The sequence below is a fragment of the Vanrija pseudolonga genome, chromosome 4, assembly GCF_020906515.1.
Source record: "Vanrija pseudolonga chromosome 4, complete sequence".
NCBI lineage: Eukaryota > Fungi > Basidiomycota > Tremellomycetes > Trichosporonales > Trichosporonaceae > Vanrija > Vanrija pseudolonga.
This window is the reverse complement of record NC_085852.1, coordinates 862,119-889,417: the sequence shown is the minus strand read 5'-3', so window position 1 is coordinate 889,417 and position 27,299 is coordinate 862,119. Positions and strand designations below refer to the sequence as shown.

The 27,299-nt window shown below is 60.9% G+C and overlaps 11 protein-coding genes across 11 annotated transcripts; 6 read left to right on the top strand and 5 right to left on the bottom strand.

Annotated features, from left to right (window-relative positions):
- Positions 1 to 191: 191 nt before the first annotated feature.
- Positions 192 to 965, top strand: LOC62_04G005588 (uncharacterized protein; the record flags this gene model as incomplete). The annotated part of the gene is made up of 1 exon (XM_062772134.1): positions 192 to 965. One exon carries the CDS (start codon positions 192 to 194, stop codon positions 963 to 965), a length of 774 nt encoding a protein of 257 aa, XP_062628118.1.
- Positions 966 to 2,161: 1,196 nt separating this feature from the next.
- Positions 2,162 to 3,212, bottom strand: rplA (50S ribosomal protein L1; the record flags this gene model as incomplete). The annotated part of the gene is made up of 4 exons (XM_062772133.1): positions 2,162 to 2,294; positions 2,341 to 2,455; positions 2,515 to 2,525; positions 2,579 to 3,212. 4 exons carry the CDS (start codon positions 3,210 to 3,212, stop codon positions 2,224 to 2,226), a joined length of 831 nt encoding a protein of 276 aa, XP_062628117.1. The 3' UTR covers positions 2,162 to 2,223.
- Positions 3,213 to 4,184: 972 nt separating this feature from the next.
- On the top strand, positions 4,185 to 6,927 carry pkiA (Pyruvate kinase). Its single transcript, XM_062772132.1, has 10 exons — positions 4,185 to 4,221; positions 4,359 to 4,394; positions 4,775 to 4,877; positions 4,921 to 5,002; positions 5,061 to 5,221; positions 5,305 to 5,916; positions 5,964 to 6,081; positions 6,131 to 6,488; positions 6,541 to 6,631; positions 6,682 to 6,927. Exons 3-10 carry the CDS (start codon positions 4,785 to 4,787, stop codon positions 6,754 to 6,756), a joined length of 1,590 nt encoding a protein of 529 aa, XP_062628116.1. The 5' UTR covers positions 4,185 to 4,221; positions 4,359 to 4,394; positions 4,775 to 4,784; the 3' UTR covers positions 6,757 to 6,927.
- Positions 6,928 to 7,110: 183 nt separating this feature from the next.
- On the top strand, positions 7,111 to 10,378 carry rsc1 (Chromatin structure-remodeling complex subunit rsc1). The gene is made up of 11 exons (XM_062772131.1): positions 7,111 to 7,279; positions 7,378 to 7,477; positions 7,565 to 7,646; positions 7,691 to 7,737; positions 7,789 to 8,348; positions 8,405 to 8,474; positions 8,524 to 8,896; positions 8,937 to 9,070; positions 9,108 to 9,159; positions 9,203 to 9,940; positions 9,989 to 10,378. Exons 1-11 carry the CDS (start codon positions 7,122 to 7,124, stop codon positions 10,324 to 10,326), a joined length of 2,652 nt encoding a protein of 883 aa, XP_062628115.1. The 5' UTR covers positions 7,111 to 7,121; the 3' UTR covers positions 10,327 to 10,378.
- rnf181 (E3 ubiquitin-protein ligase) lies at positions 10,361 to 11,538 on the bottom strand. Its single transcript, XM_062772130.1, has 3 exons — positions 11,276 to 11,538; positions 10,775 to 11,009; positions 10,361 to 10,719 (listed from the first exon to the last, which is right to left on the bottom strand). Exons 1-3 carry the CDS (start codon positions 11,485 to 11,487, stop codon positions 10,519 to 10,521), a joined length of 648 nt encoding a protein of 215 aa, XP_062628114.1. The 5' UTR covers positions 11,488 to 11,538; the 3' UTR covers positions 10,361 to 10,518.
- A 231-nt stretch (positions 11,539 to 11,769) lies between these two features.
- On the bottom strand, positions 11,770 to 13,912 carry LOC62_04G005583 (uncharacterized protein). Its single transcript, XM_062772129.1, has 3 exons — positions 12,962 to 13,912; positions 12,346 to 12,895; positions 11,770 to 12,290 (listed from the first exon to the last, which is right to left on the bottom strand). The coding sequence occupies exons 1-3, from the start codon at positions 13,603 to 13,605 to the stop codon at positions 12,180 to 12,182; spliced, it is 1,305 nt and encodes a 434-aa protein (XP_062628113.1). The 5' UTR covers positions 13,606 to 13,912; the 3' UTR covers positions 11,770 to 12,179.
- Positions 13,913 to 14,131: 219 nt separating this feature from the next.
- Positions 14,132 to 15,235, top strand: ade5 (Phosphoribosylglycinamide formyltransferase). The gene is made up of 2 exons (XM_062772128.1): positions 14,132 to 14,286; positions 14,327 to 15,235. Exons 1-2 carry the CDS (start codon positions 14,214 to 14,216, stop codon positions 15,148 to 15,150), a joined length of 897 nt encoding a protein of 298 aa, XP_062628112.1. The 5' UTR covers positions 14,132 to 14,213; the 3' UTR covers positions 15,151 to 15,235.
- A 54-nt stretch (positions 15,236 to 15,289) lies between these two features.
- DRE2 (Fe-S cluster assembly protein DRE2) lies at positions 15,290 to 16,619 on the bottom strand. Its single transcript, XM_062772127.1, has 3 exons — positions 16,332 to 16,619; positions 15,577 to 16,278; positions 15,290 to 15,527 (listed from the first exon to the last, which is right to left on the bottom strand). Exons 1-3 carry the CDS (start codon positions 16,471 to 16,473, stop codon positions 15,469 to 15,471), a joined length of 903 nt encoding a protein of 300 aa, XP_062628111.1. The 5' UTR covers positions 16,474 to 16,619; the 3' UTR covers positions 15,290 to 15,468.
- Positions 16,620 to 17,734: 1,115 nt separating this feature from the next.
- LOC62_04G005580 (uncharacterized protein) lies at positions 17,735 to 17,998 on the top strand (the record flags this gene model as incomplete). The annotated part of the gene is made up of 1 exon (XM_062772126.1): positions 17,735 to 17,998. One exon carries the CDS (start codon positions 17,735 to 17,737, stop codon positions 17,996 to 17,998), a length of 264 nt encoding a protein of 87 aa, XP_062628110.1.
- Positions 17,999 to 22,485: 4,487 nt separating this feature from the next.
- On the top strand, positions 22,486 to 23,309 carry LOC62_04G005579 (uncharacterized protein; the record flags this gene model as incomplete). Its single annotated transcript, XM_062772125.1, has 2 exons — positions 22,486 to 22,754; positions 22,793 to 23,309. The coding sequence occupies 2 exons, from the start codon at positions 22,486 to 22,488 to the stop codon at positions 23,307 to 23,309; spliced, it is 786 nt and encodes a 261-aa protein (XP_062628109.1).
- LOC62_04G005578 (uncharacterized protein) lies at positions 23,241 to 26,470 on the bottom strand. The gene is made up of 7 exons (XM_062772124.1): positions 26,017 to 26,470; positions 25,507 to 25,975; positions 25,075 to 25,466; positions 24,804 to 25,036; positions 24,437 to 24,766; positions 24,205 to 24,388; positions 23,241 to 24,157 (listed from the first exon to the last, which is right to left on the bottom strand). The coding sequence occupies exons 1-7, from the start codon at positions 26,402 to 26,404 to the stop codon at positions 23,451 to 23,453; spliced, it is 2,703 nt and encodes a 900-aa protein (XP_062628108.1). The 5' UTR covers positions 26,405 to 26,470; the 3' UTR covers positions 23,241 to 23,450.
- Between the last annotated feature and the right edge of the window lie 829 nt (positions 26,471 to 27,299).

Below are 27,299 nucleotides of genomic sequence, written 5' to 3'. Positions count from 1 at the left end.
TCCCAGCACCCAGCGTCCCCACCCCCCTCTCCCCCCCGGTGCTGCATTTTTAACTCACCACCCAGCAACTCCTCTTTTCTCTTCTTCACGGCAATCGACTTTCGATTATACGAATCACCACTCCAACACCTCTCAGCACTCTCACAGCGCTCAACACTCTCAACTTTCAACAACCTCTCGCCCTCGCCAACATGATCAAGTTTGTGAAGGCACTTCTGGCTGGTCTTCGTGGTGGCCACTCCGCTCAGGCTCTTGCTGAGCGCGCGGTGCGCGAAACGAAGCCCACCATGACTGCTCAGGTCTTCCGTTCCCCCCCCGCTGCTTCCACGACTACCCCTAAGCAGTGGGGATGGACGGAGATCGACACACTCGGCCACTTGATGACCGACTTTACCGACATGTCGCCAGCGGAGCCCGACCACGACATGTTCGACAACTTCGGTCAAGAGTGGAACAACGACGACCCCAGCGACGACTTCGGCATTTTTTACGACAACGGCTGGGGTTTCTACTCCGACGTCTTGACCGAAGACGACAACAACGACTACCCGACCGACTCCGACACGGACGAGTCGACCTCCGGCACTTCGTCCTTCGGCAGCTCGGCTACCGGCACCTCGACCTCGACTTCGACCTCCGCCACGACAACCTCTGGAGGAAGGAGCGATGTCCCGGTGACACTCGCATCCCTCGGTGCCGTGAACTCGGCATTTGAGGAGTGGGGAATGAACTTCCCCAAGCCCGAGATCGTGTCGCTTGTTCCGGAAGCCGTGGACGAGTTTGTTGGACTTTTTGTCGAGCGCTCGGCTCACTGGCCTATGGACAACGTCGACAGCGGTGACGAGGGAGGAGACGAGGACGACGATCAGGATTCGTTCTCGCTCGCAATCCCTACCCAGCCCTTTGATGAGGACATGGTCACTCGTGACCTAGGCCTGGGGCTTTGGGACGTCCCGTCGGTCTAAGACGGCAAAAAAGGTGGTGGGCTGGGGGGAAGAGGGTGGGAGGCAGGAGGGGAGGGGGTGGGGGGCTGGAGGGGTGGGGGCGGCGAAGGAACCTTGGGTACGATTTGTCTGAAACACGGCTTGTCTATCTCTCGGTCTCCTAGTGTTGGCCTATCGGGGGCTCTTAACTCTGTTTACCATTGGGAAATCGCCTACGGGCACTTGGAAAAAGCCTTCGGGCGTCCATGAAACTACGGAATTGACGGGTACAGGCTCAGTCCTTGGCTTTAGAACATCAGGTGGGCAAGTCTAGGCATGACGACACAGAAGTCGGTAAATCAACCCGCCACACTCGCGTCCTGCCAGTGTCGGGTGTTATGATGCTCACGGCAAGCCACTTCCTCTGAGTAGACTGTTGGATCTGGGGGACTAGTCTAAGTGAAATGACGAGACACAAGTCGGTATATCAACCCGTTCACTGGCGTTCTGCTAGTGTCGGACCTAATGCTACCACGGCAAACCACTTCCTCTGATTAGACTGAGTGTAAATGTCCAGAAGGCGTTGTAAATCATTGTAGCGAATAGTGTCTGTTGACCATGATGTATACTGTCCGTCTCAAGCAGTGACAGGGCCTCATTTTGGTGACCACTCCTCGCCGAGAGCTGCGATGCGGACGGCTAACCGGATAGATATAGATTAATGCCCCGCCATTTGATGAAGCTTGTACAACAGCAGGCTAGGTTTGCCGCTATCGGTGGCACTGTAATGACCGACCTCGGTGGACTCGCACTCCCAACAGGAGCATTGTCAGTGTAAAGCAGCTTTCTCAGTGGACTGACATTGTCAGGCGTTAGCTGGTGGCCCCACGTTGCGCCAACACGCACACCACACCCACACACACCCACACACCCACACACCCACACACCCACACACCCACACACCCACACACACAAAAGAATCTCCTCCGCTCCCGGACCCCAGCCGCCAATCCCCTTCCTCCTGGGACAGGTCTGGATCCAGCGAGCGGGCTCGATCTCCCGCCGTGGTGACCAGAGGGAGTTGCAGTACTACTGCTGTGCCGTGGTCACCACAGCTGCGCATGTGGTGCGATGCTGGTGGAGAATGAGCTCGCCTAAGACGTCAGCACCCGAAGCGGCAGCCGACGACTCAATCTGCCATTCTGACCACTCCTGCGCGCACAACCACCGCTGGCCGGATCCGTCCACTCATGCATGCGAAGTGAGATGTGCTACTGTGACCCATGGTTCCTGGCTCATCCTACAAAACGTCGTTGAGCTCGATGCTGGGACCGTGGGTCGTTTCCAGACGAACGTGAATAATGCCCGCCGCTGAAGATGGTCAGCATGATCCGGACACAAAACTCGTGCTACCTACACCGGCTGACACGGGTATGAGCCGAGTCCATGCTCGTAGCGTTGAACGACGCCTCCTTGATGGAGTCGACGAATGCCCGGACGTTCTCTGAAATGGAAGGTGCGCCGAACGACATCTGTGAGGAGCGTCAGCGAGTGCCGTCTGAGTGCGCGTCGCGTCGCGTCGCGTGCTTACCCTTGCGACAGCTGTGATAGTCAGCATCAACTCTTCCGAGAGACCAGCTAGCCATGCCACTTACGAGCCCTAATGTAGCCCCACTTGTCGGTCTTCCACTCGACGGTACCGGCCATGTTGCGCACAAGCTCGCCGAGCTCGTCTCCGTCGGCGACGGTGCCACGCTTGGCGGCCGGCATGAGACCCTTGGGTCCAAGGAAACGAGCGAGGTTCCTGGTCACTGAAGGAAGGACGCCGGAGGTTGCGAGACACTTGGTCGGAACGATCTCACCCGAGAGAATCTTGGGGTACAGGTCCTCGTTGCCGGCATAGTGGGCACCGGCCTCGAGGGCGGCCTTGGCAGCGGGAGTGTCTTGTTCGACGAAGACGACGATTGTGTCGGCCTCTTTCCGGGGGTCGATGGGGAGAGAGACGCGACCACGGAACGAAGATCCAGGCTTGGGTGTTGCCAGAACCTCGAGAGAGAATGCCGAGGCGGGGTTGGCAACCTCGAGAGCACGCAGAATGCGAATAGCCTCGTCGACAGGGAGGGCATCGGGGTTCTGGACCTTGACCGGGACCTTGGCCTTGGTCTTCTTCTTGGCTGCTACTGGCGAGGAGGTGCTGATGAAGCGCGACGCGGCGGCGATGGTCGAGGGGCCGGCACTACGGGCAGCGCTCATCGCACGAAGGGCGGTGAGGGATGAAGCAGCGACCATGGCTCTGGGTGTCGGTGATGGCAAGGGGGCAGGGGAGTTGGGATCACGCCGTGGGGTATCGTCGTGTGCAGTTGGGTGCGCCGCTGTTGCGTACCGTCTTGCTTCGTTGTTGCCGGCGCGTGTGTTTGTTTTGCTCTGAATCGACGACTTTGGTGAGCGTTGTGCGACTTTTGTGATTCTGGCTGTGAGCGCTCGTGACTTTGCTCGTCGAAACCCGACAGTGGCCTCGGAGAAGTTGGAACTGTGAACGGGAGTATTTTCAAAGTGGAGGTATGGTCGCTCTTGTGGTTTTTGATTCCGCTTGGTTACACGTGGTGAACGTGGTGCACGTGGCTGGCGTCTTGAGCGGACCGAGCGGAGTCTTGGCCGAGTCCGTTTCTTGGCCGGACCGGAGTGCACCGAGGTCGGTCGGTTGTCGTCGTGGGCAAAGCCAGGGAATGGTCTGATATCAGTGAAAAAGTGGGGGAAGGGGTCGGCTCGGTGGCTCGACGGGTTTGTTGGCTGCGAGACGACGACTGGGCAATGTTCCTGAGTGACCAAAGGGGAGTGGCTGCTGTGCGGCATCATGCTCAGGGTCAGTTGCGGCAAGAGCCTTGGGGATGGATCGGTTAGCCAATGACATCAAGAACAAGAGCCGCCGCAACCAATGTGGAGCCTGACAAGTCGTATCGCTCGCTCCGCCTGGCTTTGCAGCTGGTGCAAGGTGTGCAGGTGTGCGCAGGTGTGTGAGCGGCGCATCAAGCGCGCGCGCGCGCGTGCGGGCTATGCGCTCTGGCATGTTTTCCTGCGGTATGGGCACGTTGAAACCCTGGATGGGAACAGAGGAGAGGGCGGCGGCGCGGGCGGCAGCAGTGTCCGCCTGGCATGGGTGGGTGGGTCACGTCGACCTTTGCTCCCACCCACCCAACCGGCCAACAAAATCCTGGTTGCACCAAACTAGCCTTGCAACCTCACTCCTCCTTCCCCACGCCCCCTCAACCCTCCCCCTCCCACTCCCACCCACACCCCCGTAAGCATCACGGACCATTTGCCAGTCAAGAGAGCAAAGCACACCCAGACGCCATCATAGACGTCGTGCTCAACCTCCTAGGCGACATTGCCCCCCAGTTTATCTCGCGCTGACCACAGACCTGGGCCCCGTCATAGGTTTATCACAAACGTCACCAACCCCCCACCCACAACGTGAGTACCCACTACCACACTGCCCCTTGAGATATCTTTCCATTGCCGCAAGCCCCGCATGTTCTAGCCCTGCTCGGATTGGACAAACGTGCTTGGGGTGATTATTTCTCGTCAACCAACCCTCAAGGCGTAAACCATCCTTGGCAACGAGTAGGCCTTTTCCCACTCGTCGCCTCTTCTCCTCTTCTCTCTCTTCTCTCTCTCTCTCTCCAACTCCACCACTCTCCTTCACTTTGTGTATAGTTTGCGCCGTGTGCTATGGCGTCTGGACGTACCCCCCTCTCGCCCCCCTTCTCTTCCACCTCTGGCCCCATCTCTCGCACCGCCTCCACCCTCGACCTTGCTAACGGTTTCGTCTCCCCCGTCGCTACTCGCAGCAGTTACTCAAATATGGCTTCTGGATCTGGTTCCCAAATCGCTTGGCTCGCGTCGCTCTCGACCAGCTTTGACGACTTCAAGCCCGAGCAGAAGTTCCTCCGCAAGGTGAGCAGCAGCGAGTTGACTGACAGTGACCTAACACTTGCAGACCTCGATCATTGCTACCATTGGCCCCAAGACCAACAATGTCGAGACTCTTATCCAGCTTGCTGACGCTGGCATGAACATTGGTATGTGCTGACGCACGTTGCTCCTACCCCATGTTTCTGACGCGCCCGAAACACACAGTTCGCATGAACTTCTCGCACGGCTCCTACGAGTACCACCAGTCGGTCATTGACAATGCCCGTGCCGCCGCCAAGCGCAGCCCCACCGGCCGCCCACTCGCTATCGCCCTTGACACCAAGGGCCCCGAGATCCGCACTGGTATTATGGCCAACGACGCCGACGTAAGTTTCCTATTGAAGCCAACTAAGGCCCGCCGTGGCGCAGGCATGCAGCGTGGGGCGCTGTTTGCTGACCATGGCTGTAGGTTCCCATCCCCGCTGGCCACGAGTTCTGGGTCACGACCGACAAGGCCTTCGCCGAGTCGGGCAACGCCGACCAGATCTACATGGACTACGCCAACATTGTCAAGGTCACCTCGCCTGGCAAGCTCATCTACGTCGACGACGGTATCCTGTCGCTCGAGGTCATCGCCGTTGAGGGCGACAAGCTCCGCGTCAAGTCGCTCAACGCCGGCAACCTCTCGTCGCGCAAGGGTGTCAACCTCCCCAAGACCGAGGTCGACCTCCCTGCCCTCTCGGAGAAGGACAAGGCTGACCTGGCCTTCGGTGTCCGCAACAACGTCGACATGATCTTTGCCTCTTTCATCCGCACGGCCGATGACGTCAAGGAGATCCGCAAGGTCCTCGGCACTGAGGGTGCTGGTATCAAGATCATTGTCAAGATTGAGAACGAGCAGGGTGTCCAGAACTTCGACGAGATCCTCAAGGAGACTGACGGTGTCATGGTTGCCCGTGGTGACCTCGGTATCGAGATCCCCGCCTCGCAGGTCTTCCTTGCCCAGAAGATGATGATTGCCAAGTGCAACGTTGCTGGCAAGCCCGTCATCTGTGCTACCCAGATGCTCGAGTCGATGACTGTGAGTCTGGACGTCGAGTTGGTTTCGTGCGATACTGAACGGACTAGTACAACCCCCGCCCCACCCGTGCCGAGGTCTCGGACGTCGCCAACGCCGTCCTCGACGGTGCCGACTGTGTCATGCTTTCGGGTGAGACTGCCAAGGGCAAGTACCCTTACGAGGCTGGTGAGTACCTTTTGAGTTGTCGAGTGAGGCTCTACTGACGGCGACCAAGTCTCCATGATGGCTGAGACTGCTTTCCTCGCCGAGTCGGCCATTGCCTACGGCCCTCTCTTCGACCAGCTCCGCCAGCTTGCTCCCCGCCCCACCGAGACCGCTGAGACCCTCGCTCTTGCTGCCGTTGCCGCCGCCATCGAGCAGGACGCCGGTGCGATCATTGTCCTTTCGACCTCGGGTGTCTCTGCTCGCCTCATCTCCAAGTACCGCCCCTCGTGCCCCATCATCTGTGTCACCCGCAAGGAGCAGACCGCTCGCCAGCTCCACCTCTCGCGCGGTGTCTACCCTGTCCACTACCCCGAGCCCCGCGGCGTTCCCATGGAGAAGTGGCAGATCGACGTTGACAACCGTATCCGGTGAGTTAGCAGCACGTTGTGTGTGCGCGCGCCCAAGCTGACCTCGTGCTAGCTTCGGTCTCAAGGTTGCTCTCCAGCTTAACATTGTCAAGCCCGAGGCTACCGTCATGGCTGTCCAGGGCTGGAAGGGTGGTCTTGGCCACGTGAGTAGATGCCTTGTTTCGGTACACCGAGTCGAGCTGACGCTGTATAGACCAACACTCTCCGCATTCTCTCGGTTCCCTCGGACCCTTCCGACCTGGAGATTGCTTACATTGACCGCGACTAAATTGCTCCCAAGTCGATGGGGGCGCGATAGAACAAGCCTTGGGGCGTGGGTGTATCTCAAGGTTGCGCCATCCGAGGGTTATGAAAGTGCCATAGATTGCTCTGTAGAGCCAACTGTGTGCAGCATAGATTTATTCATTGAAACGTCTGGCAATGAGACATGATGCTGGTGCATGAGGGCATGGGGGGTGGGGACGATTTGGGTTTGGGTGGGGGGAAGAGACACTTGTTGTCAACAATTGACATTTGCTTCCGTTGCATTGGTAGCTGGTTGATACACACGTCGCGTCTGGCTGCCTGCTTGATCACTTGGATACCCCCACTCGACTCTAGCCTTTCTTCCACAAACCACCACAATACGTCCAAATGCCGCCTAAAAGTCGGTCTCACCCCCGCGCAGCCGCAGCCAAGGCGACTGTGGTTCCAGCCACATACCCGGGGAAGAAGGATGGCGGGATGGAAGAAGCACAGTGGACCGCGTGCAGGGACATTCTCGACAATGTCTACAAGGCCAAGGACGGAAGGTGAGCTTGTTTGGCAAGTGGCCATCGCATGCGATCAAGCCATCGTGCTCGATTGCCATCTCGATTGTGGATATCGGACGTGCGCTGACAATGGAAAGCCGCCGGATGTGTGACATCTTTCGGGAGCTCCCTGACGAGGACGAGTATGCCGACTACTACGAAACCATCCCCGAGCCAGAGTGCCTGGATCAAATAGCTGTATGTCTGAGCTGTCTGAGCTGGGTCAGAGCGCAGTGATGCCGGGCGAGGCTTGACGTTGAGGATGACGCGACTAACCTGTCACAGACGCGTCTTGGGCAGCAGACTTTTGCGTCACCAGAGCTCTTCTTCAAGCAGCTGCAGCTCGTCTTCCTTAACGCAAAGCACTGTAAGCCGATCTGAGTTAGATGGTGGCTCGAGCTGACAATGAAGATAATGAGGAGAACTCGATGGTCTATAACGATGCCGAAAAGCTGGAGGTGAGCCATGGTCCGGAGTCGGTTCCAAGCCCTTGCTGACAATGGACAAAGGGGCAAGTCAAGGAGGCGTGGCGCGCCCGTGCGGCCGAGGGAATATTCGCATCTGCAGACCCAACGCACAAGGCGGCACGGGGCCGCAAGCCGAAGGGCGAGCGCACGTCGGCGACCCCTACTCCGACTACGCCTGCAGCGGCGCCACCCGTGATCCACCTCCGAGTCCCTCGCCCCGAAGCTGCTGCTGCTGCGCCGGCAGCTGCGCCCAAGGCCGCTGAGCCAGCCAAGCCTACACCGACTCGCGAGACCCGTGGAGCAAGGGCGTCGTTGAGTGGCCAGGGCAAGCCGGCCGAGCCGGCGAAGCCTGCCGTCCCCCAGAACACCTCGACGCTGTCCGACGCCGACACCCGTATCGTCGCCGTGGTCGACGCGAAGCTGCCCCTGTGGGAGGGCCCCAAGGCTGTCCTGCCCGGTGACCCGGCACCTGGAGGCCTCCTCGGCAGCGGATGGTGGGGCGAAGCTGCGCCAGAGTATGAGCGCAAGGCCCTCGCCACTACCAGCTACAAGCAGCGCATCCGTTCCGTCGCCGAAGCGATCGCGGGATATGTTGACCCAAGGTAGGCGGAGGTCATGGAGATCGTGGAGGACGAGGGCCTTTGCTCACATCCGTCAGCCGCAAGGTACTCTCCGAGGTGTTCAGCAGGCTCCCAGCGGTCACCGAGATCCCCTTCCTGCCTTCGTCGGTGAGCAGAGCGCGACCATAGTGATTATAGTACTTACTCACACCCGCAGTCACACCTGTCGTTTAGCGCTATTCTGTCTGCAGCGCAAGGTGGACAGTACACCACGCTGCGCGACTTTGACAACGACATGGTTCGGCTGTTCGAGAAGGCTCGGCGCTGGTTCAAGCCGGGCTCGAACGACTACGGCGCGGCCCTCACCCTCCAGCGCCTTTACAATGCGCTCACCGCCCCGTACCCGCTCGAGCTCAAGAACGATGCGGTGCCCGGTCCTAACGCGACCCGATTCGCGTCTCTGCCCTACGGCCCCGGGAGTGGTGCCGCTGCGGGAGAAGCTGGGTACGCTGTGACTACCACCCGTATCCCGAAGCGGGACCGGCAGTTTACCGAGGAAGCTCGTCACAAGGGCGTGTCGTACCGTGTTGGTGAGTTCTCCTGTAACAACCATGGTGCGCTAACATCCAGGTGACTACGTCCACTTGATCAACCCCGACAGCGGCGCGCGACCCATTGTTGGCCAGATCTTCAAGACGTTCGTGCCTACCGTGGGCCTGGCCACACACCACGTGACGGTCTGCTGGTATTCGCGTCCAGAGGAGGTAAGAAGGTTTCTGACGTGCTTGGCTAACAGGACAGACTGTGCATCCTGCCGAGCAGTCATTTTACGAGAACGAGGTGTTCAAGACGGGTACGTAGGCACTGGGCACCATGTGGGAGCTGACGAAACAAAGGCAACTTCTGCGACCACCCTGTGGCAGACATTATTGAAAAGATTGCGGTTCAGCCAGCAGACAGCGCTGTTCGTGGACGGCCTAATCCCCCGGCCTTCTTCCCCGGCTGGCCTCGTTACGTCTGCCGTGCTCGCTACATTGACAAGGCTAGCCTTTTCATCCCGATCAAGAACTGGCGGGTCATCATCCCAGAGGAGATTCGGTCATCCAACCCTACGACTGTTGTTCCATTCGAGCGCCCCATCACCCTCACCAAAGTCAAGTCACCGTACTTGATGGGTGTGCACGGCACGGGATCTCTCGGTCGCCCCAAGCGCCAGCCAACACCTGCCGACGACGAGGAGGAAGAGGCTGCTACGGCTTACGGTCTGCCGACGGCGGCCTCGCGACGTGCTGCCGAGGCCCAGCAGCAAGCTCGCCAGCATCAGGTCGCGCCTGTGACACCAGCCCAGGGTGGCTACCCGTCGCAAGCGGCTGGTCCATCTCGTGCACAGCAGGTTCAGCAGCGAGGCGCACCGGCCTACCCGAGCCCTGGGGCTGCCGCGGCGGCGGCACAGGCTGGCGCCAACCGGGCTGTGGCTCAGCCTGGCCAACCAGGACAGCAGTGGCAGCAGCGCCCGCCCACTGCATCTCAAGCGCCTTCGCGGCCGGCCTACGTCCACACGCTTGCGCTGGCCATGGGTGGGCCGCAAGTGTTGGATCAGGTGGCTCTGAAGGAGTACCTGCCCGCCGACACCGGTGAGTAGTCGAAGGCGTAACGCCGCAACACAAGCTAATGTCCCTCAGCCCGTCTGTTTGAGCAGGACGCACGGAACGCGGTGCTGTGGTTCTCTGGCATGCCGCTACCGCAGGGTGCAATTGAGGTGCCGGCGGCCGCGCCACACTCTCTCGAATATCTCTCGTTCTTGGCCAAGCGCAAGCGAGGCGCTTCTACCACCGAGGCGCGCCCGAACAAGCGGTTCAACACCGACGCTGGACTGCTGGAGCCTGACGCGGATGCCGAGGGAAGTGAGGCCGAGGCCGACGAGGATGGCGACCTGACACGCTTCTGGTGGGCCAAGGGGCAGACGCCAGAGCAAGTGCTCGCGGGCCTGCGGGAGGTTGTGCAGGGCAAGACGGCGTAGACGAGGCAGTGGCGACGACGGCAGCGGCTTAGAGCTGCTTGATAAATAATGCATGACGTTTACGTTCTGGCTGCTGCCGCTGCGGGATCCCTGCTTTGACTGGTACAACTGGGTCTCTGGCTCGCTCACACTGGCTGCGCCGTCACTCGCTCCCTCGCTCCCTGGCTCCCTCGCCTGGCCCGCTCGCGCGCTCTACGAGTACATGCCGGCGTACGACTCGCGTCCGCTGTCGTCTCGTGGTGCTGGTGGTTCCCTGCGGGGTCCAAAGAGGCCCTGGAAGAGGGCGAGCATCTGCTCGCTGTGTCGCTGGCGCTCGATGACTGTCGCCGTGCCGCCCGGCGCGGCAGGGGCGTCGGGGTCGACGACGGCACGGCACATGGGGCACGAGTTGTTCTGTGTCGTTGCGTGAGCTACGTCCCAACCCAACTCCACCACACTTCCAACCCACCCTGGTGAGCCACTCGCGCGCACAGCGGGCACAGACGACATGCTGCGCGGGACACGGGAGCGCGCGGAGGCCGAGCGCGTCCGTGTCGCCAAAGTAGTGTTCCGAGGCGAGGGCGTACTCCTCCTCCGTCTCGATGGACACGAGGCTCTGCAGGCAGACGGGGCACGCCTCGTCTGCCTGTGGTGGCGCGGCGGGCCGCTTGAGGCTCGCGATGAAGGCGTCGCGCGCGCCGACGCTGTGTTTCCCCTTGTCAGCGCGGGGTCGGGACTGGGCTGCTGCTGCCCAGCGGCGCAGGGAGAGGGGCTGGGGCCGGTGGCGGAAGAGTGACATGGTGTGGGTGTGGAAAAGTGAGTGGGCGGTGGGTGAGGTCGCGCGATGAGTGCTCTGGCGACTCTTATCGCCCGCCCGCCGCCAAGAATTCGACGAGGCAGCTCGGGTTGCCTTGGATCCCACACACACCTGCCGCTGCTGCCCCCCCACCCCCCCCCCCACGGTACTCACCCCACTGGAATGCGCGCAAAGATCTCCTCGTACAGGTCTGCGTCGACAATGACACTGCCCCCCGCGTCGGCCGTCGCGTCGACCTGGGCGATAAACTCGTCGAATGTGCCTGGGGCCGGGCGCGGAGCGTAGTCGGGAGCTGCTGGGGAGGGGCTGCGTGGGCGGCCCGTGCCCGTGCCGCTGCCGCCGCCTTCGGGGGTCGACGAGGACATATCGCTGCTGTTACTGGTCAGGTGGTGGTTGTATGGTGGCGTGTGGGATGGTGGGAGTGAGAGAATGCGAAATATCGGCACGGCGTGGTAGCGAGAGTCGAGGACGCGTGTCCCGCTGCTGGCCGACCTCCACTCCACCGCGCCGCCGGGCACGCCACTGCACTCCACCGTGGCACCCGGCCAAGCAAGCACTGAGCTGTGGCTGCCTCCGACTTCCACCTGCTCGCGTGCGGCCCTTGCCGCCCCCGCCGCCCCCGCCGCCCCCGCCGCACTCGCTCCGCTCAGTGCAATGATGATGCATTCAACGCAGTGAATCTACTGCAGCATGTGCCGGCCGCGGCCGGATGATACGTGGTATGGTTGGTACAGTGCGTGCGTGGGGGGTGGTGGGCAGCAGATGGAACAGACTGGCTTATAGGGCAAGGGCAAGGCAAGAAAACAGAGCAAAGCACAAGCCTAGCCCAGGGCATAGGCTCAATGAGGGGTGCCGCAAAGGCTGGAGACAAGGTGCCGCGCCGCGCACGGGCGGATGCGTGTCTTGGCGAGAAGCATGTGGCGCAGTGGCACCCCTGCGGCATGTGGACGTGGTCACGGCGTGTAGCGCGGCGGCGGGGGCTCGGCTCGGACTGCTGGCGTCGGCGCTGCCGCCGCGCATACGACGGTAACTCACGCCTCGCCACACGGCGCTGCGCTTATCGTGCCTCGGCAGCGGTCCAGCCGCGCCGGCCTGCAACAATCGCTGCCTGCTCAATGGTCCATACGACCGCCTTGATCCAGTTGAACAGCTCGCGCACGGCCTCGTCCTTCAGTGCGTCAGCAGGGCCGCATTTTCAGGACTATTTGCCAATGGCTACTCACCATGCGCTCGGGGTCCTCTGCGAGCCGCTTCCGCCCTCCGGAGGGAGCCGAGGAATTTTGCGGCGCACGCTGCTGCTGATGCTGTTGTTGCTGCTGCTGGACCGCTGTTGCTCTCGCCGCCAGCTGCGCCAAGCTGCTCCCATTCGCAGGGTATAGCGACAGGTCGGCGGCAGCAGCAGCTAGCGCAGCCTCGGCGCTGGGCACATGCCGGTGTCCGCCGCCGTGATCATGGTGGTGATGATGGTCGCACATGTGCCCATGCCCGTCGTCGTACTCGTACTCGTCGGCGTCCGAGTCAACCTCGCCGTGGTGGTGATGGTGGTGATGATGATGATGATGGTGTTGGTGCCCATGTACGTCGTCTTCGTCGTCGTCTATGTCTTCATCATTGTCGATCTCGGCGATATCACAAGTGCAAGTGCCGGGTTCGTGGTCGCACTCGACATAGGAATGGTCGTGAGAGCAGCAGTCGCAACACTCGTCCTCGGTATCGTAGTAATAGTACTCATCCGACTCGCTGTGCGTCGACGCTGGGTACTCATGCGAGTGGCTGCAAAAAAGTCAGCAAAAGTCGTCTTCCAGAACTCGGTCCGAGCTGCTCCCTCCCTCTGCTTACCCATTCCGTCCGCACGTGCACTCGCCCAGCTCGTCTTCCACGGGCAAAGGCTCTACTCGTTCCTTGCCCTTGGCAACCACGGCGGGTGCTGCTGTCGCTCCGACACCAGCTGCGGCGCCTCCGACCGCCGCAACGCCTTCTCGGTACCCCTTGAGTTCCTTCTGCATTCGCATGAGCTTGGCCTTTTCCCGGTCGAGCGTGAGCTTGGCCTCGAACAGCGCCGCCAAGCTCGCAGGGAGATCAATCGGGAGTCCTTGGCCTGGAGCACCACCGAGGCCGACACCTCCGCCGGCCGCAGCGGCGCTAAACAGGCCGGCATCTCCCACTCCAGCCGCCGCCCCCGCGATTGCGGATAGCTGCGATGGTGTAAGCCGGGGGAGCTGCCCGAGCTGCGACAGCGCCGATGTGGACCAGCTCTGGAACGCCGACGAGAACGACGGGTCTGTCGGGTCAAGGGCCGACGCTGGTGGAAAGAGCGGCGTGGTCGCAGGGTCAAGGTACGGAGGCGAAGCTAGCGGTGCGGCGCCGCCCCCGCCGGCCGACGGTGAGGCCGCGTGACCTGGTACCGGGCTCGGTGTTGTCGTGCCCCTGCGGTTGGGCTTGGGTGGCGGTCGCTTGTTGGTGCGTGGCTTTGAGCGACCCATGGTCCGCTACAGCAAGCAGTTTGCTCGTTGGACGGTGGTCGGTCGGTCGAACCGAGATGGGAGACGCGGATCGTCCTGGCTGCCGCGGGTGTGCTTCCGCGAGCCCAGTCTGTCAGCACCTGTCGGACGTTGTGCAGAGCTGGGTCCCGGGGCCGAGGTTCAAACAAAGGGCGCGCGAGGGAGATGAGCTCGGTGTAGCGCGCCCTGCTGTGGTCGAGTCGTGGTGGTCGTAGTTGTCGACGCGCCGTGGTCGAGGTGGGTAGACCGACTTGACTGGAGGGTTGTGGACGGCTAAAACGGACAATGAGCGAGTGGGAGATGGGCAGCCAGGCAGCAGCAGCCAGCAGCCAGCTGCCAGCTTAGGCCGGTGCGGACGGATTAGTCGTGAGCTTATTCAAAAATTCTACACGTCATTAGTAATTTCAAGTCGCCCCTAATCACGCGGGCCACGAGCGATATACGTTATCGGCACACCCATGTAGCAAGAAGCAGAATTACAGAAAGTTGGGAACCAAACCGCCAGTCCAAGCGACTTTGCCTTCGCGGTAGACTTCATAACCCACCACCTGGACAGTCGGCGTCCTCCCAACACGGCCAAAAGCACCACCATGCCGACCTTGACCGAGACCATCACCCCCGAGAAGCGCATCAGGCGCATCACGGTCCTGATCTCTGGCTCGGGTGAGTTGAACACAGCTTGCGAACTCAGCTCACACCGCAGGCTCCAACCTCCAGGCGCTCCTCGATGCCTCGCTCACCGACAAGCTCCCCAACGCGCAGGTGACGTACGTGCTGTCGTCGAGATCGAACGCGTACGGCCTCGAGCGCGCCGCCAACGCGTCGCCCCCCGTCCCGACCTCGGTCTGTGCGCTCAAGACTTTTCTGAACCGCAACCCCGGATCTTCGCGCGTCAACTATGACGCCGAGGTCGCCCGCCGCGTCCTTGAGTCGCGCCCGGACATTGTCGTGCTTGCCGGCTGGATGCACATCCTCTCCGACTCGTTCCTCGACATTCTCAACGGCACCACGCCGCCGCCCGCCGCCCCCGCCCTCCCTCCGCCGACCAAGACTGAGATTGCGGGCGCTACCGAGCCCCACCACCCGCCCTCGTCGTCGCTGCACCCCCAGGACGCGGCCCTCCCAACGCCGCCCCTCAAGCAGGCGTTCCCCATCCCCTGTATCAACCTCCACCCGGCTCTGCCCGGCGCGTTCGACGGCGCCAACGCCATCGGCCGCGCGTTCGAGGCGTTCCAGAAGGACGAGATCAAGCACACGGGCGTCATGATCCACCGTGTCATCAAGGAGGTTGACCGTGGCGAGCCCCTTGTTGTCCGCAACGTCGACATCAAGACCGAGGACAAGATCGAGGACCTCGAGCAGAGGATACACTCGGTCGAGCACGAGATTATCGTCGAGGGCGCCCGTCTCATTCTCGACGAGCTGGAGAAGCTGCAGCTGGTTGGTGCCGAGACCAAGGAGGAGACCAAGGAGGAGGCCACGGAGGCCAAGGAGGACATCGCGGACAAGCTCGAGCGTGTGCTGTAGATAGATTTTGGGAACAACGCAATCAAGGCTGGACCAGGCCAGGCCGGTAGTGTGTGTAGAAGATGCGACCATCTCATCGTTAGCAGCTGGAGTGCTTCCTTGGCCTTCGTCTACGAGTCCACTCTGCCCCACCCTGTAATTGATTGTTATAGTAACATGACACACTGCAATGCAGGTAGGTTCTAATCTAGCGGTTGGTGATACACGCCGACGATGTTTTGGGCTTTTACAGGCCGAGACTTGGCTGCGGGGTTGTCTCGGCTGTCTTTACAACAGAGGCTCAGATTCGAGCACACAAGATCAAGAAGAACAGGGACTTCAGAGGTCGTCGCCGATCGACAGCTGCACCTTCTCACCGGGCTTGAAGGGAGGAAGGCCTGGGATGGTTAGCGCTGTCTGACTGGAGGACGAAGCCAACCAACTCACCAAGGTAAGGGCAGCTGCCGCAGCGGAAAGCGTCGCCGAGGTAGCAGCTTCCGCACGAGCTGGTCTTCTTGGCCTCGGCGCGGAACTCGGTGGGCCAGACACCCTCGACGCCAATGGTGGCATTGCGGACGTGGTCGGGGATGTCGTCGTCGCCCTCGAGGAAGAAGGCCCTCTGGGCCTCCTTGATGGCCGCAGACGACTGGGCCTCTTCCTCGCGCTCGAGGTCGGCAAGGCCACAGGTGCAGTCCTTGCACGCGCGCCTGCGCTTGACCTTCTTGCCGTCAGTGTCGGGGATGACACACTCGGGACGTTGCTTGTCCTCGGGGGTGAGGAGCGAGCGGCCGTTGTCGGCAAGGAGGGGCGAGTCGATGGCCCAGATGGCGGCCTTGGACGTCTTGTTGGCGCTGCGCTTCAGCCCAAGCGAGCGAGCGGCTAGCTTGACGGCAGGCGCGGGGGCTGACGACGACGAGGCCGCGCCGGCACCGGCAGCCGACGTGAAGGCGACGACCGAGGACGAGGCCTGAGCGGGGCCGGCGGTAAAGCCGCTCTGAGTGAAGGCGGCCGAGACGGCGTCGGCGGTCGCTCCCTGGGGCAGGTGGACGAAGACCTCGGTCGAGGCGGGGATGCGCGAGTAGAGCGCCGCAGGCAGGGGGAGGGGGAGGACGAGGTGGATAGCGATGGGGGTGGCGGGGAAGGTGGTAGCTGAGGGCTGGGTTAGCAAACGGCACGGCGCGGCGTCAATGGCATGTTCTCACCATTGTCGAGAATGCGGTCGACCATCTCGTTGGACACGTTGGTCTGGGCGGCCTTGAGCTCGCCCAGGATGCGCTGGTAGTCATCTGCGCGGTCGAGCGAGCCGACGACGACGGCCTGCTTGGACTGGCCTGGAACGGTCATTGCGTGGGGTGTGGGTTGGGCGATGGAGGTGTGAGGTGCGAGGTGCTCGGCTTTAAGACGCTGCTGCTGAAGCTGTGTGTAATGCAGAGAATGCTGTTGGTGAAGAGCAGAGTGAGCGGGTGGTCAAACGAGTCGAGGCAAAAGTCTCTTGATGGTCATGGATGCCCAGCGCTTGCTTGCTTCGTAACCGTGCCGCGCCCACTGGGTGTAGCAGTCAGGGCTTGAGAAGTCAGGCTGAGTAAACCATCTGGCGGCGGAAAGCGCGCACTGTCCGCAAGCAATCCAAAATCCATCTCGAATCAATCTGCCTGGCCGGCCAATTTGCCGCCGCTACCTGGCCCATAGTCGATCCATTTTCGGGGCCGATGAGATGAAATTAGGCGTGAAACATTCGCATCCGGCGGCATGCACGCCTGGGAAAGCCCATCACCACTCGCCCACCACAAGCGGCAGCCATGGATGGTCAAGCTCTGGGAAGACTGTCGTAACCATCCGTCGGTGGTCTTGGCATGGGCATCCATGGGAATCGTTATCCAAACACGGTCGGAGGTCGTCATGCAACTCTGCTTGCACTCACATGTGGCTCCACCAGCGAGGACACGAGGACCCAGACAGTCGTGTGCAAGGATCAGGCGAACCTTCTCGACGATGCACCACTGTTATAGCATGGGGTCATGCTGACCATTAGCTTGCATTTGATTGGCCGAGTCGGGACGCTGGGAAGCCTCTGTCAGCGTGATTCTTCGTGCAGGGAGCGGTCCACTGTTGACCGGGACAAAGCGAGCGCTATTCGCCATATCTCGCAATAACACTTCGGGTTCATCCGACCAATGTTGTCCACTACAAATTGCTGGGATGGATTTATCATGGAGCTCGTGTGCAACAAGGTCGTCGTTCCACCCCAGAGCCCCCAGTTGCCAGAATCATTCATAACAGCACGACGCCAAGGCGATCTTCCTGTTCTTGCATACTTGATCAGGCCACTTTCTGCATCTCTTTTGTTGACGAAGATCGTCAACAACAACGCGAACCACTCCACCAACCCCCCCTCCACCCAGCCCCACTCCCGCATTCGGCCAGCTCCGACTGCCGACCACGCTATATCCACCCCACCACCCCACCGATCGACTTGGCCACCCAACTACATAGCCTGTGAACAGGTGACCCGCCGCACAACACACACCAGCCCCGCGACAACTACTACATGTCAACGTCTTCCACTTGCTCGTGCACCACGTCAACAGCTTCTTCATCTACCGCAATGCCCATCACCGCCACATTGTCAGCAGCGCCTGTTAGCCAGCACCGTCGCCCATCAGCGCACTCTGCCCCCGCCCTCCACCAGCGTGGTGGCACGCCACCCAGCGAGCACGTCTGCCCCCAGTTCGCCGACCTCGTCTATGGCGTCTTCAACGCATACCGCAACCGTGGTGGCCACCAGGACTCGGCGTACCGACCAAGCACTGCTACTGCACCTGCAGCTGCTACCTCTGCCTCTGATGTGACGCGCCCTGCACGCCCATGAGCACCCCTCTTGCCACCGAGGAGGCCTCTGCTCAACACTGCACCAACGTGCCTTGTGCCTTCCTCCTCCTCGTCGGTCGACTCGACACTCTTCACCCTGGTGCCCCAACACATCCCAATCACAACCCCTACCACCCCTACCATGTACCCATCATCACGACCGGCAGAGCAGATCGTACCCTGTGGCACAGGCCGCTCTGCTGATCACGTTCAACCAGCTGCCCAACTGCACTGGTTTGCATCATTCACCATCGCGTCAACATTTGCGCTCTCCATTCCCACCTGGCTAGCTCCCTCGACCTCTCCCTCCCAACCTCGCGCCTCCAGCACCAGCGCCGGCGCGCCCAGGGCCTCAGTTCGAACATCCCGCACGCCCCGCTTGGTTCGCGAGCGAGACGCGGCCTCCAATCTGTTGTACACCACGATCGCCGCGTAACGGACGTTCCACCCAAATCATATGCAGTAACATGTTTGTCATGTGCACGCCATTGTGGCGCAGCTGGCGTCGTCTGTTGCATCATTGTTTGTTGTTTTGTCGCGCGGGGGGGGGGGGGGGGGCAGCATGTCGGAGATCTGAAGAGTAATGGAACAAGCTGCGAGCTGGCTGCTGCTTGCCAAGTGGAGGAGTGTAGCAAAAACGAGGCTTGCCATGTTTCTGGCGGGGTGGCGCCGGGCGAAGCACGGCAACGGAGTGGCGGTTTTGATTGACGTCGGTCGGCCCGGCGCCAAATAGAACTTTGATGTTGAACCGACCAGATCCACGAGGCAAACAAGCACGCATCTGAGGGGCTGGGGAAGAGAGGCTGCAGTACTCGCGGGCAGACAACCCCAAGCATGCATTGCAAGCCCCCCGTCAGCCACGTCAAGCCATGTCAAGCCTCTACTGCAACGTGTCGAGAGCGTCACTGTTCCTTTGGGGAAGCGCAGCACAGACCACCACTGTCGAGATCCTGAAAAGGGGGGAGGGAGCACGACACTGCGCACACTGCTCTGATCCGAGCAAGAAGCCAAAACGACGAGGCCCAAGCGCCGGCAACGACGCCCCATCCGAAATAGGCTGCCTCCTCCCATCCATGACAGAGAGACGGGCGGGGGGCGCAGGGGCGGCGTCACGAGGCAAGGCGCCGTCCCCACTGGGCCTAAGCGCCTGAGCGTGGCTAGAGACTGGTCGTGCGCGCGCGAGAAGCAAAGAGTGACCCGGACCAAACACACACACGCACACACACTCACTCACATCGTTTTGGCGCTCGGTCCCCCGTCGTCAATGACACGAGGACATGGATGGCCCAGTGCGGGGACCTGGCAGAGCGCCGCAGCGAGGCGCGCCGAGGAACCAACTAGCTCCTGGGCGCAGGGCAGCGCTCGACGCTCAGACTCGGGCCTGAAGGAGGTGCACAGAGCCCATGTATGCCTGGCCCATGAGACGCCGATTGTGCTGTCGGTTCTGCCGTCGCGGGCGACGCAGGCAAGCAAAAAAAAGCCAGCGTCGGCAGGCTGCAAGGTCCAGTAGCAAAGCAAGAGCAGCAGCTGACTGACGAGCAGGGCCGGCAGGGGGCGAGCGTGAACGAGGACGGACGGACGCGATGACGGGCAGGGCCAAGGCAAGGGATCCATTGGATCGCATCGACCCAAACGGCCGTGAGTCTGCACAGCACAGCCGGCGCGCGCGACAGCAGCAGCATTAACAGCACAAACCCACCGACACGGCCGACCGGGCGCGCGCGCCGTCCCTCGCGACGACCCTCACACCCACCCCCGCCCACTCGATACACCCCCACTCTGCACAGAGGAAAAAGTCGTCATTGTCTGTTTTGACGCGACTACTTGAATCGCGTCAACACTTGCTCCAACCCACCCTCGTCTCTCCCTCCCCCCCTCCAATCTCTTCGTCCAAAAGGGACTGACACTCCCACACTGGCATTCAAACTTGACACACTCTTTCTTCCTCGTCCTTGCTGCCCCCCCTCCCTCGTCCCATCCCCCTCCTTCCCACTCCTGCCTCCACCCCCCTTCACCGGCATACCTTCAGGTTGACCCATTCCTTTTGGACCCACTCGTCATCCAACCTCACACACTCTCATCAAAAACTAGGCCTTGCCTGAAAGGACCCCGTCCCATCTCTCCTCCAACCCACCCACCCACCGGCAGAAGCAGCAACCGCCTTCTGGACACAAACACGCCGACAGACGTTACAGCAGGCTGGCTTGCGACGCGTCCTCGTCCCACATCGTGACATCCAAGCAGACCCAAACAACCCACACTGGGTAAACACACAAGCCGGCCCACTTCAGTGTCCACCTCGATCATAGGCCCCTGTTGTTTCCCCTACGCACCGTACACCTACCCAAAACGTCGAGTCCAGCTCAAGCGTATCGACCGCTCTGGCCGGCCAAAGTGAGAAGGTGCCACAGAGCCCCTTTGTGTGCCCCCATCTCACCGACGGGGGTCACTACAGGAGCTTGCAAACACCCCTTTATCTTTCATCTCCCCCTCCGTTGACAGAGATTGTCCTTGTCCACCCTCGATATTGCAACCACACACACCCTTGTCGTCGTTCTGGAACTACTCGTTCCTTTTTGTCCTTTCCCAGTTGATCGTGTGAGTCATCCTGCCCCTCACGAGGCACTGCTGGCGCGCTGGTTCGCCCAGCACTGGCCAGCACTGTACTCCAGCTACGCCGTGGAGCTGACACTGCATGCCCCTCTGCTTGCCGACCGCTTCACTCGCTCCATCTCCTCACCACACCACTCTCGGGGTTGCTTTCACGACTCCTTCACTCTCCTGCGACTGTGTCGAATACCGATCGTTTGGTCATCAACCCAACCCACGTGGCACCAAACCCCATTCTACATGGCAGTGCCACACCCCTCTTGCTTCTTTCCCTGTGAGCGACACGCACTACCGTCCCCGACCGTGGCTAACTCGAACAGGTAGGACCTCCGATCTTGGCATCCGACGCGTTACAAGTCACTCGAGTCGCCGAACTCTTTTGTCAGAACCTCCTAAAGCATGGTGTCCCACCATCCCAACCAGCTATCTTACGATAGTTCCACCTCTCGCCAAAACCCTCACCACGGCCATGTAATGCCAATGGCAACTGTTGATCGCCAGCATCACCAGGAGATATCCTACAATAGCTCGACACCCCGACAGGCTTCACACATCACAATGCCCCTGGCAGGCCACTCGGCTCTCGATCGCCAACTTCCCCACCCAGAGCTCCATCTCCCTTCCAACGCAGCCTATCTTGCCAACGACAACCCCTCATCCTCCCATGGCTCACCCGCGCCTCACCTTTACCAGCAGCACTACACTGAGCCTGTGTTCAACCAGTTCTTCCTGTCGCCATCTGTCCCAAACGCATCCCAGTATGCCCCCTACAGCCAGAGCCCTGTAGAATACCCGGTCCTCCCAGCGCCAGGGTACGCTCCTCGTCCGAATGCCGCCACAGGGGGCTCTCTCTCGCAGTACGCCACCATGGCCGGGCACGAGCTTATGCCACCCTTCCAATCAAACATTCATCACCAGCTCTCCCCGTCCGCATACTCGGCTCCGCCCCTGTTTTCCACTCCCTCCTTGGACGGCACGCACTTGACGGAGGCTCAGTTTGGCCATCAGTCCCAGTTCACGCAGGCGTACCCCCTGTCCCGCTCTGGGTCGCGCGACTCGGCGGCATCGGCTTCAGTTTACAGCCACCCTCTCACTCCGGAGACGGAAAGCTACGGTTCCGTTCCGTCAAACCACAGTGACTCTCAGATTAGTGCCACGACCGAGCTTCCCCAGTCGACCGTCGAGCACTATATCCAGCCGCAAGGACGCTCCTCGACTAGCACCCAGCCGAGGCAGCCACCTTACTACGGACGTCTTGTTGCTAGCCCTCCCGGCTCGTATCCCATTGCCCCCAGCACGTTCCAGCCACTACGACTCAAGAGGGAGTACGACGAGGATGACGGATCCAGCAGTGACGACGAGAGTTGCCCACCTGAGAAGGCAAGTCCGTGGCTGGAGACTGGTACTGACGCTGGAAGCCTAAGCAAGTGTCGCCGGTGCCCCACCGCAGACCTGCAAAGGAGATTGCTTCGAAGCGTGGACGAGGAGAGCCGTGTAAGCCTTGTCCAGCCCGTGAAAGGAAGTTGGCCCCTGACCTCCGCAGCCGCAACACGTGTATCAGAGCGGATCCGTTCGATGGGACGCACCTCGTATGCCGACCTCGAGAATGGGGAGACTCCGTCTCCCACCGCGAGCTTCCCTGGAAGCCTTTCCAACCCGCCCACTGATGACGAGGAGGATGACTTCCGCCCGCCCAAGCGGACCCGAGCCCCCAGTGTTAGGAAGAAGGCTGTGGTTAACCGCCGTCCTTCTACCGCCACTGTGCCACAGCCAGCTTTGAACGAGCGATCACTCTGGGCACTGAATCGCACGTACCCCGACCTCCAGAGCTGCTTCCCTCTCTTCTACCACGCACTGAACCCCGACCTGTCGATAAACATGGACGCTGTTCCTCTCATCGGTACCATCCCTGCCACCGTCTCGCCTGAGCAGAAGGCGGATCGTCTTCGTGCCTTCTGGCACAGCGGCCGCCGCATCCTCGCTCAGCTCGATGCCTTCACGAAGCGCTGCGACAGAAAGTACGAGGGCCCGAGCCAGAGATGGCCTGATCTCGACGAGACTACGCGCTTGGCCATCCGCGATGTTCGCCGCAAGGCCGTTGAGCGCTGTGAAAACTACAAGTACACCCGCCGTGACATCCTTGACAAGTAGGTTACGTCACCCGAGTGTCCGCTAACCTGCATAGGGTGTTTGGAAAGAACAACTGGGACCCCATCGAGACCGACATGGTCGAGTGGCGCGAGGGCATGGCGAATCACGACCCCGCCCTTGACCTTAACGGCGGCAAGATGGCTCCCGGACCTCAGCCTGCAAGACCTGCCAACGAGTCTGTGATCTCGTATCGTGCCGTCCGCCCCATGCCGTCGCGCGGACGCCTCGTGTCGCGCAACGCCCACGTGTCAACTTCCAGTGGTGTCCAGCGCAAGGTCATCGAGGTTCCAGCGGCCGCAAAGCCGTACGAGCCGAGTCCAAGCCCCTCGCTGCCTCAGTACGGCGAGGACGAGGTTCCCCTCACTGTCCAGATGCCAGGCATCTCAAGCCCTGCTACGGCCAGGGAGTCACCCCAGAGGCCGAGCATCGTCGTCGGCACGTCAACGTGGTCGCAGGGTAGCCTCTGGGAAGAGAGCGACGCCGTGGTCCCCCGCACCGCTATCAAGTCCATCGGCAGTGACGACTCGCTCAGCTCAGACTTGACTGCATAGACCACCATCAACAATAGACATCCACCGCTTTGCCCATCTCACTGTATATACAAGTTTTGCATTGTAGAATAGTAGATTCGTGCCCAATACAACAAGATACACGTGCCGCGTGATACATATTAATCATGGAAACTCTTGCGGTTATACCGAGCCTGGGACGCTCAGTTCATCGGGTGTGTGAGATGACGAGGTCGACAGGGTCGTGGTTGGAGGGACAAACTGGAGCCAGCCAAAAGCGCTCGGATCAGACACGGACGGCGGGAACAAGGTCGGCGCCGTAATCTGGTCCGGAGGCATGCTGTACATCTGTTCGGGAGTGGGGATGCTGTGGGTCGACGGCGACGACTTGGTCGAGGTCGCACGGCCGCGCGCAGCGTCGGTCTTCTCGCGGAAGGTCGTCCCAGGGTTCATGAAGAGGAGCGAGAAGGGGTGATGCGGGTGCAAGACGAGCTCTGGCCGCCCTGTGGGCTCGTACGGCAGTGTGCCGAGGCTTTCGGGGCTGTTGCCACTCAGGCGCTTGCCGTCCAAGTCGAAGTCGGCCGAGCGGTCAAACGGGAACAGGTGCTGCTGCTGCTGGTCCACGTCGAGGAGCGGTACAGCGCCAAGCGCTAACCCATCATCTCGGACGGCCTCGGGTTCGACGCCAAGTTCCGCGTGGCATTCTTGCAGCATCTTGTCGATCATGCCGCCATGGCGTGCGCCGAGCGGGAACCTCTTGCCCATGGCGGCGAAGGTCATGCGGAACACGTCAATCTCGGTGAGGAGGAGCTTGGCAGCTTGCAGGTCCCTGATTTCAAGTGCACGCTGGTAGAAGAGCACAAAAGTGCGGCATGCAGCGAAGAAATAGACTGCGGGAGGTCAGCGGCCGTCAGGTTGGTCGCTCAAGGTCACTTACAAGAATTGACTGGGCTCAAAACGTAAGAGAAGTCGAGAGCCGTGCTGGCAAGGAGGTATACCAAGCTCAGGCAGGCCCGCGCTTCGCCAAGGATGCGGTTGGCCGCAGGGTCCTGGGGGTTGGTGACGTCGGCAAACGGCTCGTGCAGGTTGATGGCGGCAATGTGCGGGATGAGATGAGCGCTCTGGGCAATATCAGCGACTGCAACATACGGTATTGGTTAACCACTCACGACCAAGTCCGCGTCAATGCCCTTGGCATTTCCAGAGGTGCGAAGTGGGTCACGCAGACTGGCGGGGAACGAGAACCGGAACGCTGTCACGTCGTTGTCCAGCTTCTTGAACAAAGGTGTGTTATACGCTTTGGAGACGTCAGGAAGCGCCTGGGACTTGCGGCGGAACTTGATAATCTGTCCCAACAGATGGAGGCCTTTGGCGAAGATGACGAATGGGTCCTCGACGGGGTGAGTCGTGTACAAGTCAGCCGAGTGCCATGTCTGCGGGTTCTCGGGGACGTCGGATCCACGCTCGTAGTCTTCGCGGCCCGCGGGCAAGCGAGACATCTATGGCGTTAGCAGTGAGTAGTATCATAGCACTCACGACCTCATCCAGTGCGAGCGCGTTGGGCCACCCAGAGGTTGCCGAGCACATGAAGTCCTGGCAGAAGATGTAGGCCATGAGAATGCGACGCTCCTCACGATCCCAGTCCTCTGTATGCGGCGGGATGATGGCATTGCGGATAGGGCCCTTGACCTTTGTGTCTGCGAGGAGGCCAAGAGGGACGCAGAATCGCGTCGCCCGCCCAGTCATGGCCCAGCCGTCGATCCACTTGGCTGTGGCGTCAGTGCCGAGCACCGAGGAGTATACTCACCATGCTGCTGGTAGAACACGATCAAGATCGTCTGGGCCTGGCAGAGCTCCAGCATCTTGCGCCCCGTCGATTCTGATGGCCGTAGCTCCAGGACAGCAAACGCGGCATGGCGCTCACCAAAGCATGCCTGGGCAGCTGCTTCATCGTCGGCACTTGTCCCGGATGGGCGCTTGTAGCGACCGTGGAGGCGGTCGTTGGTCTGCCGCATCGACTCGTCGACCGAGATGGTGTACACTGCTGCCGAGTAGCGAGCGGTAACGGCGCAGATAGCATGCAGCAATGCCGTGTGAGGGAAATTGGCATGCGTCGGGGGCAGCGCCAGCCGCGCCATGAATGACTTGCGGTGGAGGATACGCGAGATGGACGGGACCATGGTGAAGAAGGTGTTGACCCTGGTGGTTGTTAGTGGGAGGCCAGGCATTACACACTCACAGGTGCTCCAGCATGGCTGGCGTCGGGAGACGGGGCGGCCATCCGGGCCAGATGATGTCAAGGAAGGCACCTCCGACCTTGCCGGCGTCATCGTCGATGACGGTTGAGACAGTGGTGGCGTTGGGCTGCACGTCGGGCGGGTGGGACACGAACCCGCTGAAGCCAAGGTCGACGAGCATGGCATGGGGGTCAGGAGTTTCATTCGCCGGGCCGTTGTACCGCGATGGGAGGGGGAGCTGTGCCACGCCCGGGATGCCGGTCAGGCCAGACACGTACGTCGGCGCCGGTTCGTCGGCCATGCCGTTGACGTCCAGAAAGTCGGGCACCCCGTTCGTGCGCGGGATATCCAGTGTCGACGTCGACGGCAGTTGCTGCGATGGGTTCGAGCTCGTCCAGCTCATCTCGTCAACGCCCCTGGATGGCTCCTCTCCAGGGGTAGTCATTTGTGCGAGAGTTGTCTGAAGCTCGGCTGTGATAGGTTAGGAGCTGACGACACAAGGCTTGGCTCACCGATGCGCGCTTCGAGCTTGCGGACGGCCTCCCTCTGGTCCTCGTTACTTGTTGACGCGGTCTCATCTCCCTCGGCGTCGTCGTTGTCCTCGTACTCGCACTGGATGCCCTGCGAATCGCGTTCGGGATCGGGCTGCGTGCGTGCCAGGAAGCGGAACGAACGCACGCACGACGCGCAGTGCGGTCGGCCGGCGTCGCACTTGATACGGCGTCGCCGGCATGGCAGACATGCCTGGTTGCGGTGTAGCTGGTTTGCGGAACGGTTGAGCTTGCGCGGAGGACGGGGTGGGGCGGTTGGGTCGGTCGAGGTGGAGGTCGCCTTCACCTGGCCCGACGCCGCTGCCCCTGAAGCCTTTGCGGCCGCCGAAGTTGATGCAGCTGGCGGCATTGTTGATTGATAGCAAGTTGGGGGAGTGCGCTGCGTGTCCTGGTTAGGTGGGGTAGATGAGCAAAGATAACAGTGTTGTCGTGAGATTGATGTGGGCACAAAGTGGTTGAGAGTGTGGAACCCCTCGGTCATGACCTCGGTCAGCTGCCCGAGAGCTTGTGGCGCCGTCGTGCTCGGGTACCCGTCGTCGTCAGTGTTCGAAATACCGTTGATAAAGGCGATTACTCAGCCGGAAAAGCGCTCAGATTAGCGCGAATAGGGTGGGTGCGCTGCACGGGGGAGTTTGCTGCAGTGTTTTGTTGTGCATAGTAGCCGGCAGGCGAGCTTCAGGCTGGCGGCTGGGTTCCGCGTTCCGACATCAGAGTATTTCGCGTCCCCGCGGCCGAGACAGAGACAGCAGTCGGCGGCGGCGCGACTCCGACAACAACGTTGCCAGCCGGTTACTACTCGGAACGCTACAGCTCTGCCTGATGGACTTGGCTAGCTTTGACGATTAATAAGCCGACGTCTTTGTCTACTGTCATGACGTGCACTCGTGGCAGGGGCTTGAGGGCCCCGTCCACCGTTGATCCGTCCACTGCCCTCCTTCTTCCAATAACCTGTACTGCTGCCACGTCCGTTCGCTTGGCTCTCAGTAATGCTGCCCCCATGTCGCCATCTCGGTTACTAATATATTTCCACTGCAGCTTTATCAAAAGTGTTGTGGAAATACCACATGGGACGTTGGAGAGGATGGCTCGCACCCCATGGCCAAATGCCTTGAAGCCCACTTTCCGAGGTTACTACTGTCCTGACGTCAACCCACGCCATTCCCACGTGTACCTACTCACGTGATTAACCGTGTCATTTGTCCGGCCCCTCCACTTTCTTTCTTTCTTGGGTCCGGATGCCCGGA